General features: G+C 45.7%; 2 protein-coding genes across 5 annotated transcripts in view; one reads left to right on the forward strand and one right to left on the reverse strand.

Annotated features, from left to right (window-relative positions):
• The window catches only part of LOC106811908 (potassium voltage-gated channel subfamily A member 7-like), an 8,807-nt gene extending 210 nt beyond the window's left edge, over positions 1-8,597 (reverse strand). Inside the window, exons 1-5 of one of the 4 annotated variants that reach the window (XM_014815666.1) lie at positions 8,220-8,597; positions 5,827-6,051; positions 4,197-4,391; positions 2,068-3,215; positions 10-455 (exon numbers count right to left, since the gene is read on the reverse strand). In XM_014815666.1, coding sequence (XP_014671152.1) covers positions 367-455; positions 2,068-3,215; positions 4,197-4,391; positions 5,827-6,051; positions 8,220-8,257 — 1,695 coding nt within the window. In that variant the 5' untranslated portion in view covers positions 8,258-8,597 and the 3' untranslated portion in view covers positions 10-366. Of the gene's footprint in view, positions 1-9; positions 456-608; positions 3,216-4,196; positions 4,392-5,826; positions 6,052-7,058; positions 8,193-8,219 lie in introns of those variants that run through there. The other 3 variants (XM_014815673.1, XM_014815651.1, XM_014815659.1) reach the window with 3 other exon arrangements.
• The window catches only part of LOC106811971 (CUE domain-containing protein 2-like), a 27,360-nt gene that overhangs the window by 7,057 nt on the left and 8,807 nt on the right, over positions 1-11,496 (forward strand). The gene's annotated exons all lie outside the window — the stretch shown is intronic.

Below are 11,496 nucleotides of genomic sequence, written 5' to 3' on the forward strand. Positions count from 1 at the left end.
GCTAGTTACCTATTACTTAATATGCAGTTAATCTACCAATTATTTAAGTTACATATAAACTTGTAGTGTTCAATGTTAACTTGGTACCACATATCTCAAGCTAATACTTTGATAACATTGGCAGCACACATCACAACACTCACATTTATCTTGACAATGAGCACCACAGCTTTTGTATTCTCCTCGCACACTAATGGCATTGGTATCTTTGTTTACCAGCTACCTTTCATACAGCCTCTGTCCACGGTTAAGCCTTCTTTGGCATGAAATCATGTAACCCATCAGCATCTTTGCAATATGCTCTCTGTGTGATGAGATGCTCACCGGGCGCTCTTCATCCCCTGTTTCACCCCTGTGCTGGTGCAATTATGACTCAAGGGTTTGCTCGTCATCTCGGTTGGACGTTAAGCCGAGGGCTATGCTATGTGATGTTTGGCGTGCCATCGCCAGCATCTCTGAAACACAAGCATGAAGGCACGACTCGTCATATGCAAACCATTGCAGGGGGCCATAAGACCAGGGATGTGTTATTCCATAATTAATTCATGGCATTTGAAAGACATGCTACAGGTTCTTGTAATAATTGACATATGACATAATGCAATGTATTTATTTATAGCTTTATGAAACATTTTATTTGCAATAATGCACAATGTGCATTGCCATATTACTTCACTATTGACAATAAAATCACAACTTGAACAGGGAATATCATGCTGAACATGATGATGAGGCAAACATACACTTGCACAATTTATCAAACAATGTTAATCTGATTACCCTTTGTTAATGACAAATAACTATAGCTCGTTAAAATAGTAACTAAAGAGGAATGTGTTAATTTTACTATTAGTTTAGGCATCATGATTATAATGAGCAACCTTTACACATTAGCAGACCTACTTCAAGCGATTATGTTAGAGCATATGTGACTTATGATATAACAGAACTAACAATATCTGAAAGATTTTGAACTAACAACAAGAACTAACAACTAACAACTAACAACTAACAACTAACAACTAACAACTAACAACAAGAACTAAGAACTAACAATATGTGATGAAGATTTTAAATCGTATTGGAATGTTTCAATCCCTATGGACAGCTGCGAACCCTTGTATGCAGCTACTAGGGCTAACAGTACAAAGCTACTATATTTTGCTTCAAAATATATTTGTTACTAATTTTTGATACAAAATACAAAACAATGTAGAAAAATATGTATCTCGGTTCAAAATAGTTGTGTTATAAAACTGTATATGTGATAAGATCAGGAGTGTATCAATTGATACACTCCTGATAAGATTATAAAGGTCATCATTGCATAGAAAATAGCTCTCTCACTGAGAGTGTAATTTCATTTTTGAAAGATACCTAGATGTGTTTTTAAATGCATCTAAAATAATTGCATATAATAAAAATTTAAACAAGCAAAAAATCACCCCAAGTGTAGATGGGATGAAACGTATATACATCTTGTTACTATAAAATCAAAAATATGTCATAACAAGACATACAATCACATAAACGACGATAGAATGTCCAAATTTCAGCACCAATATTTTGGTGTTGCATAAGCATACTATATAGCTTGGTTCAGCAATCGTTCAGAGACCTTTATCCGACCTCGATTCAACTGTTTAGCGACGTTATAGCGACGCCTTTAGAAAGGATCACTTTCGTGACAACCAAACTATTTTGGCATTTGTGCAAGTCAGTGGTCCAGCAAAAGTAAGTCTACCTTTCATAAGTGAGCGACGTCGTTGGCTAGTGTAGTCAACCCTCAACCTGGTTATCTATCACGAGTGTTAGTAGCATTGACAGCCCTTTCTGCGTAACCATGGTTATGACTGCAAGCCCCTTCTGTGGTAACATGGTTAGGACCCTATTACTTTTAGTTTTATACCAAAGCGAAGCCCTTTCCATTTTGCGATGGTTATGACCGTAGCACCTGCAGCTGTAAGTATTAGCGGCAACCTCTCCCGTGTTACCATGGTTACGACTCTATCACCTGCAACTCTATCGCACCCGGCTCGTTGTTTGCTTCCTCTGACTCGTACTTACTCTCCACCTGGTCCTCGGTGTTGCTGTTGTCCATCTCGCGGTGGTAATAGTAGTTGAAGTTTGACACGATGACCGGCACGGGCAGCGCAATCGTTAGTACGCCCGCGACTCCACAGAAGGCGCCAATGAGCTTACCCCAGCCTGTCTGCGGTGAGACGTCGCCGTAGCCGACCGTCGTCATGGTGATGATCGCCCACCAGAACGACGCCGGGATGCTCTCGTATCCGTCGCCAGCGACGGCGTCGTCCGTCTCGGCAAAGTAGGCGGCGCTCGCGAACAGGATGACGCCGATGACGAGAAAGAAGACGAGCATGACCAGCTCCTTGATGGAACCCTTGAAGGTGAGGCCGAGGATCTGCAGGCCCTGCGAGTGTCGCGACAGCTTGAAGATGCGGAAGACTCGGATTAGCCGAAGCACTCGCAGCACGGACAGCGAGACGCCGCCGCCGCCGCCGTCGTCACCCGTGTCGCGCGCGAGGTCGACGGCGAGCGTGATGAAGTAAGGCACGATGGCGACGAGGTCGATGATGTTGAGCGCCGACTTCCAGAAGACGAGCTTGTTCGGCGAGCACACCCAGCGCATCGTCAGCTCGACGGTGAACCACGCGATGCACAGCGTCTCGACGACGAAGAACGGATTCGCGAGCATCTTCTCGACGGACTGCGCGGTCGCGTTGCCGCCGCCGCCGCCGCCGCTCTCGTAGCGCTCACGGTACACCGGCAGAGTCTCGACGCAGAAGCTGACGATCGACGTCAGGATGACGGTGATGGAGACGATGGCGATCATGCGCGCCCACACGGACGTCTCCGGGTACTCGAACAGGCACCAGACGCGGCGCATGAGCTCGTTGCGCGGCATCGGCGGCTCCTTCGCCGCCACGAAGCCCTCCATCTTGCGGAAGCGCGCGTACACGTCGGCGCCGAGGTCGAAGAACTTGATCTCCTCCGAGAAGACGTCGAGCGGCACGCTGGTGGCTCTCTCGAGCCGGCCCCAGCTCTGGTAGTAGTAGAGGATGGCGTCGAAGCTCGGCCGGTGCCGGTCGAAGAAGTACTCGTTCGTCGCGGCGTCATAGTACTTGTGCCGCCGGTCCTTGTCGCCTAGCAGCGTGCCCGGATAGCGGTTCAGCGTCGATCGCCACGTCTCGAACCTATGAGGAGCAGCAGCAGAAGCGGTGTCGTGCGTGGTGTGCGTAACGAAAGTGACGGGGGGGGGGGGTGACAGTTTCTGTTAGGAATTTGGATTCTCGATAGCCACGACTCGAGCATCTAGGAATTGCCAAAAGTGACGTCGCAATCTCTGGTTTGAAATCAAAGAAAAGGTTTTAGGGTTTATGTATCGCTAGGTGCTCTCGTACCTATAACAGTCATTTTAATGCGGAACACCCGCACCTCCCCACTCTACTGATAGTCGACGGGGTCTGCCCGTAAAGTTGGTTCAAAATTTAGTTTAGTTTCAAAGTTTAGTTCAAATATTAGATATACGATAGGTATACGATCGAGGTTAGGTATACGTTCTATCATAGTGTATTATCTATCGTTCTATTCATATATAGTTTCTATCGTAGTACTTACACGTCTATTACGCGTCTAATGCATAGTAGCTTACAGCACCGTTTACAAGGTCTTAGCCCACGCATACTCAAGAACCGTTGATAATCGATCATACGTGCGTGGGTGCGTACCTGCGGGCGTGCGTGCGTGCGTGGGTGCGTGCGTACGTGCGTGTATGTCTGTGTGCGTGGGTGCGCCTACGTTTATTTGCTCACTTTTGTAGGATGGGCGTGTGTGGTATGTGTGTGTCTGAGTGGGAATTTGCCTATCTATGTGTGTGCGTGCGTGTATGTGTGTGCGTGCGTGTTCACACTGGGCTGGCTATAAACGTGTGTAGCATAGAGTTCGTGTGGAGGCTGTGAGACGCGGTGTTCAATGCTGCTCGTCAAAGGATTAAAGAAGTTTTATGCGAGTAGTGTTTGCCCTAGTTCATTTTACTTATTTTGGATCAATTTTATTGTGGTCTTAATGACTCTTATATGAATCAACGTTTGCCCCCGGGGGAATCGAGGTAGGTAACCGGGTTCGCTTCACTCCTGCACTGCATATGTAGCTCTAGGGTCGAGCTACCTTTATACCTGAGTCCACTGATGTTAATGCTTATGCGTTCGTCAAACTTTCCCTTCTTGGCGGCTTGAAGCTTGGCCACGAATTTCGGAAAGGCCGGCTCGCCGGCGCCTTGTGACTTTGAGAAATTGCCGCTGCCCAGTCTGTCCTCTGCGGGAGTGAGGGGACCCTCACTGTCCGGCGTTCGTATCCAGTCCTCCTGATGCCTACGAATAGAACACCCAACACGCGATTAGCAACGCATACCAGTCGAAAAACCGGGCCGTTTGTTTTACACCGCTGGCTGGTCTTTTGTGCGCAAACTGGTTGATTAATTATCGCGAGGGTTACTTAACAGGCGGGCACCCCTTTGAAGCGTTTGTTTCTGTTTTCTTGCCGGTAATAAAATTACATTCTTTTTTCGGTCATAGGTAGCAGAGGATCCAGGGGCGATGACCACTTATTCCCTATCTTCTTCTGAAACATTTCACATATCGAATTTTTGTCGCAGTAACAACCTATCTCTAACCCTCACCAGTCGTAACTACATAGCTGTATTTTTTTCAGTGTGCGACAACCACTTTTAAATTCAAAAGCAATGAAGTGCTTTCTAAATATCACATATATAGTCAGAATCAATCGGATTTCAACTGTATAACTCTAAGAAAATGTCTGAGGGTGTTTACTTCTCCCTCCAAATCCCTTCTCATTTACGTCACCAACTCCCTTTCTAAAAATAATGCCTAGATTGCCCCCCCCCCCGCGTAGCAGTTTGGTTGCCGACTGCGTGCCCTGCAGACAACCTGTTTGCTGCTAGCGCGTCTGCTGTGTCTTACTCGCTAGATGGCTCTGTACGTCATCGAGAACCGTCTCGAGCTCTCGGCGCAAGTGCTCCGGGAGCCAGTCTAGATGTGGTAATGATAGTTGCAATCATTTACTCTAGCGTTGCCTAGCCACAGGATATGGGAGTGGTGGACGGACGGCTTGTGTTCACAGATGCGTTTTCGCCTCGTGGGAATATTTGTGTGAACGGTGCCTGCGTATTGTGTGGTTGGACGCAGGCCTAGTGAGTGTTTCCCAGCTGTTCGAGGTCAGGCTGGGCTCATAAATATCTCATAAAGTTCGTGAGTCTGTGACAATATAGTTTCTAACGCGTCCTTGGTTCTGTTTCGTATATGAAACGCAGTATGTAAGCAACTAGTAAGCGGGTCTACTACCAAAATGACACAATCACAGCCTAGTCGCCCCATCGCTGAGTAACAAGATTAGCGCTGCTTTGCTGATTACATCACAGCGGCTGTAATCCGTTTAAAAAGTCGCTCCTCTGATTCTGAAAAAAGGCTCAATCCTATTTTTGTCACCTCCTTCCCCAATTTCATCATTCATTCCTTTACTCTATTTTTCATTCCTTCCTCGTACCCCTCTTTCCTCGTTCCCACATTCTCCTGATCCCTCCTCGCATTCTCCTTCTTCATCCGTTCGCTCATCCCCCATCCTCTCCTGTGTTCCCTCCTTTCCCGTTATCTCCTTCTATCGTTCCTTTCCTTCTTTCCTTAATTCCCTCCTTCCGTTCCCTCCTCTATTTCTTCCTTCATGTGCTCCCTCCCATCGTGCCTTCTTCATTCCCTCCTCCATTTCCTCCTCCTTCCCTTTCCTCCTCACCCAGAGTCCGGGTCGTCTGCAAACGGTATGTGGAACGCCGGTTGTGACGCGTTGTTGTTGGCATTCTCCTCGTTCGTCGTCCCCCTCAGAGGCTCCATCTCGGCTGCGGTCGCTCCACCTTCCTTCGCTGCCGCCGCGTGGTGCCGCTTCTCCTTCTTCTCGTGCTCTGCGAGCTTCTTTTTAGCGACCTGGCGTACATCTTCCTTCCCCTCCTCCTTCAGCTGCCTGCAACAGTGACGGAGATCGTGAGAGAGAGAGAGAGAGAGGGGGGAGGGAGAGAGAGAGAGGGGAGAGAGAGAGAGAGAGAGAGCGTGAGATAGTGAGAGAGAGGGGGGATGGAGAGAGAGAGATAGTGATAGAGAGAGAGAGAGAGAGAGAGAGAGAGAGAGAGAGAGAGAGAGAGAGAGGGCAGGAGGGAGGGGAGATAAAAACGGAAGAGAAAAGAGAGATGAATGTTCATTGTTGGCATATTGTTTGCACCAACTTGTGCACCTTGGTTTATAGCCGGGTTTCGAGTCAAACAAAACAAATGCGCAATGTAAATCACCACGTACTTCGTAGATCGTAAATGTAATAGTTACTGATCGTGTGCTATCGCTTGTGGGTCATAGTCAGCTGTGTAAATAACATGTGTAAACCTACTGGGTAAACCTGTAGTTAGCCTGTGATGGCGGTGCGCGTAAGACAAACAAGTGTGGACCCAGCATTCTAAACACCCCAGTAAGCTGAAAAGGGTGAGTAGTGCAAGCGTAAGAAGAGGGAAAGCACTGTGGTGTGGATGTCGATGTGCAGGCATCAGCTAGTGCTGAGCAACTATAGCAGCCTGTAGCTCATAGGGTCTATATCCCCCAGGGTACGTACCGGAACGGTTCGGGTTCGGGTTCGGGTTAGGGAGTAGGCGTAGGCGACTCCCTAGTACTCGTTAGTGGAGTAGGCTAGGTACGGTCCGGCATATAATATTATAGTACCAGGGTACGTTCCGGTATACCGGACCGTACCCAGGGTACGTTCCGGCAGTACCCCGGGGGACATAGACCCTATCAGCTATACTGTAGCGTATTGCGTGGCGCTACGCAAAGGTGAAAGGGGAGAGGTAGGAGAGTAGCCAAGCAGACGAATAAAGGCTGAACGCGAGTCTGAATGTGATGGATATCCCATTGATAGTATCATCTGAATGTATAACCTGAGTGTAATATTGGTTGCTACACTATGCAGGGGTTCTAAGTACTTGCCTTTTATGTTGTTTCACTCGATTATGTTGTCTATGTTCTAAGTGCGATGACACGGTCATAGACTCCATGACTTATTCCGTTCCATTGAGTCCTGCTATGTCTTTCGCGCAGATATATGCGTGGGAAAATTGCACCACACCTTTCACAGGAAGTTGCTGAGCCAACGCTCACATATACTGACTATGACTGGTCACACGTCACACTTACGTAAATATACGTTATAACTTATAACGTGTCGCCATAGTTGAGAATGATTAATTACACGTCTTTTCTTCGATAGGAAATATTGATTTCGCATCATAAGAAGGAAGATGCGAAAATTAACTTCCTTACACGTGACAGCTTATAAAAAATAGTGCGAGCGTCTGTTCATATCTGCTCATCATCGAAAAAAATTATTCGGTGAAATTTATTAGTCTCGCACATTTCACATTTCATTTCTGGAAATTTACATATTATGTACCTGAAATCCTCAAAATCTGCCGGCTTCAGGAAGCTAATTGTTTGATGGAGATAGACTAGAGAGGAAGGAAAGGGGTAAACGCGCGGGAAGTAGTAATCCCCCCCCCCAATTCTTATGCTTGTATTGAGTGGTGGATTTCAATAGTTGTGCGATTATTGCTGTAAAATCACGCGTCCGTGCATAATATTGTCCCGTGTTCATAACGCTAAACCTGTGCGTGTGTTTTACACATAGGACCCCCCCCTCAAAAAAAATGTGGCAGGTGTCCATTCTATGGAGTTGGTTTCACTGCCACGCAAGTGAAACGCAAAAAAAGTGTTAGAAACAGATGAGCCAATTCTTCTTTTCTTGTTATGGTTGTGAACGCATTCCTAATTTCTCATGATTTAGAATTTATTAACCTCAGAAGAAGGCTATTAATATTATCGAGAGCTAATAATATTTAGCTATTATTAGTTCTTGATATCATCCACTAATGAGAACATCAGGAGCGAATGAAATTCACTTCAGATAGTATCATATCAGGAGTGAATAATAGAGATCTATCTCTATTATCTCTATGAGCAAGAGCGTATTAAGAAGCTTGCTTCTTTCCTTGCTTCTTCTTGCTTGCTTCCTTCTTAATACGCTCTTGCTATTATCCACTCCTGATCATATAGTATTGCGCGTTATGTTTGTATGACTACAATACTACTTGCCCCTTCGAGGTGATCCAGCCTTCGTCCTTTCGCACCATTGCATCTGTTCGTTTTGCGTCTCAGCAACAAACTAGGATCTTCCCTAGAGCTGTAGACGAAGAAATAAAAGCAGCGTATATGAATACAGCGGGCAATACCACGTAACGTACCGAGCCGATCCAGCAGCGATAACACTCTGCAGTAACGCAGTTCAGGCACCTAGAGATTGGTACTCCAACAGGAAAAGAACTTTGAACATGTATAATATCAGGAGTGGATAATATTGAATTATTGATCTCTGTGTTGTGGCGTTCAAATATTTGAAAACAAATATAGATAGATACGGTGTTGTATTCGCTATCAGGCGGGTACCCTGTCAATAGACATGTACACTTAAAGTTACAAATAAGTTACAGCACATATAAGTTACAGTTAAATATAATAAAAAAATAAATAAAAAAATCACAAAATAAAAATTCTGTTCACTTTTTATGGTTAAATTGCTGCATTGTACTTAATGTTCTATGTTCTACTTTGTTCAATGTGAACAATAATTGTAATACACTCGTGACGCATACATAGCCCATAGCAAGCAATTAATGTCAGGAACACTAATATCAAAATCGTCCAGGTTTTTTTGGATTTTTAACCATAGTTGAAGAAGCAATCTTATAGGTAGAATTTGAGCGATACGTTTAGTCCCGTTAGTTCTTCTACCTTTCACGTAAAAAAATGCAACAAAAATTTTAGCAAAACTTTACGCATAGAAAATTCGTGACGTAGTCAATTTAACTGACGATCTGAGACACTGTGTACGTATTCTTTATACAACTTTTATGAACAAAACCGCCTATTGATTTCGAATAAATTCGTGTGAACTTTTTGCATGATCACCAGCGTATAACGTGTAAATTTGGTATGCTCTATAGACATATGGCGCTGTAGTACGCGTGTAATGTGTGTATGCTATAACGTGTGTATGTCCGTTGGCATCAGAAGGCACAGCTAATTTTGCGCGCACTGCCAGTTCGTGGGTCCGCCCGAGCGGGACAAGGATCTGTCGCCCGGTGTCAGTAGGTACGCTCCTGCGGGGATTGGTGACAGTGGAGCGGCCAAGAAAACAAACTCGGTGCGGCGGGGTCCGGCAGACCGTGGATTTAGGCCCGGTTTGCACCGGTTTTTCCAGAAACCCCGTCACGAGGCTGGGTATACTTCAGAATTGACCGCTGCAAAATTCACGCAGAATGTCACCAAATATACCCTAATTCCGCAGAGGGGGCTATGCCCCGCGACGCCAGGAGTTTCTTATTTTTCCACAGTCGACATATCCCGACGCAGGATTTAGCGCCTTCTGATTGCTGCTTCGATTTGCTTTGCCTTTGACCAAGAAAACAACGCCCATTGGTAACATAGCGAAGAATTGCAATTCATTTTGGCAATAATAACCTAACCCTAACCCTAACCCTAACGCCTAATCCTAAACCTAACCCTAACCCTATTTAATTTAAATTAACACTAATAAATGAAATTAAATTAATTAAAAAAAAATTTTCCAATTAAAGATATTTTAATTGTGTGTAAATCATCATGGCAACATATTTCCGTTAATAGAATAACAATAGTTAAATGCGATAAAGATAGAAAAATACAGAAAACAAAAAATAATTAAGAAAACCAAAACGGCGGATTCGAACCGAACGACCTTTCAGAAGTAACGCCGGTGGCCTAGCCACTCACGCCACACAAGGTATAATATAAGAAACGCTACATGACATATTGCTAAATAAGCAACACGCGCTGTTTTTTGAACAATCCAGGAGGCAGATGAACCAATCAGAACCAACAGAAGGCGCTAAATTCTTGCGACTGGATATGTGACTGGGAAAACAGAAACGAGCCCGCCCGGACGCTCAGCTAGCTGTGATAGAACTATGGAAACTGGTCACCCAAACCCTCTGGATCCGTCCCCTGCGCGGCGCTATACGCGCTAATAGAGATAATACGCGCTATGCGCCCTTGCGCCTAATGAGCCGCTTTGCCTAATCATGATGTATGCGTTCCGCCTTGCTTGTCAAGTTCCCCGTCAGTTGCCGTTGGCAGAACGTACGTTGCATCCACGTCTTCTTGCATACGTGTCCTGCGGTGCTAGTACGTATATCGTATATGGAATCGGCTAAGCGGGAATTTACTATGGCCGCCGAGTGTAACACAGGTGTGAGCCACGCTATTATGGCATGAGTGCCAAGACGAGCCCGGCCAGTTTTGTGCGTTTCGTATAGCTCTTTATTGAGCTGAAGACAGTCTTGGCATGTTTCCAGAAGTCACATATATCTGCAACATTATTTCACGATATATATATGTGTATGTGTTGTGTGTTTTTGGCAGCGAACCTTCTCGGCACGCACAGACGCAGAACAGACCGGTGGCGCTTCTTCCGGCATGGATGCCATGCAATCAAGTCCCCACACGCTAACGCGACTGCTCAGTTTCTACTCGACCAATTTGCGTGAAAGAAGAACCGGTTGCGGTAATGTCTATGAACTGGCCGTCATGGCCCCTGGGTTCCAACGCCCGCAATAACGCTCCATCACTAAGGTATAATGGCGTGCACAGTATAGTTTTATGCATGCGTTGTATCGTTTCATACGCACCATCCATCATGACCGCTTGGCTGTCGAGGCGTCGGATTCCGCGCACGGATTTATACAAGACAAATTAGATGAACCGCGATAAAGGACACAGTTACGACCGCATATATCGTGCCGCGTGAGGAAATCCACCGTAGACCTTCATAGTCTTGTTTTATGGTCATGCCGTTAACTGTTAGCAACAGGTACGCACTAATCGAATAGCGTCCATGCAGCAATATATAAGCACCGTGAACAGAAAATCTATATGCAATGTATTGTGTAAGAAGTGAATGAATTGTGTTTACGTGATAGGCACGTGGCACGTGCTAGGCTCGTTGGGTCTATGTCCCCCCTTGACTTCTGTTGACCTGGCTGCGTTTAGCTGATTTCTGATAATATATATATAGTATAATAATTATATATAGGGTTTAGGGTTAGTCAGAATAGCTATAAGCGAGGCCAGGTCTAAACAGAGGTCAGGGGAATAGCCCTACGAAGGCCTCATAAGGAGCGAGACAAGCACGGGAAAGCAGAGTAGGCCCGTGTAGGAACGCTAGGGCAGGTCCGTGTACCCGCGGCCACTATAGTTTATCATCTGTCATCAAGCAGCCGACGCGAATAAGATAGTTGTAAAGCACACAAGACGATGCGGCAGCCCCCCGCCCCGC

Source organism: Priapulus caudatus, unplaced genomic scaffold (genome assembly GCF_000485595.1).
Source record: "Priapulus caudatus unplaced genomic scaffold, Priapulus_caudatus-5.0.1 Scaffold20, whole genome shotgun sequence".
In the NCBI taxonomy this organism is placed as follows: Eukaryota; Metazoa; Priapulida; class Priapulimorpha; order Priapulimorphida; family Priapulidae; genus Priapulus; species Priapulus caudatus.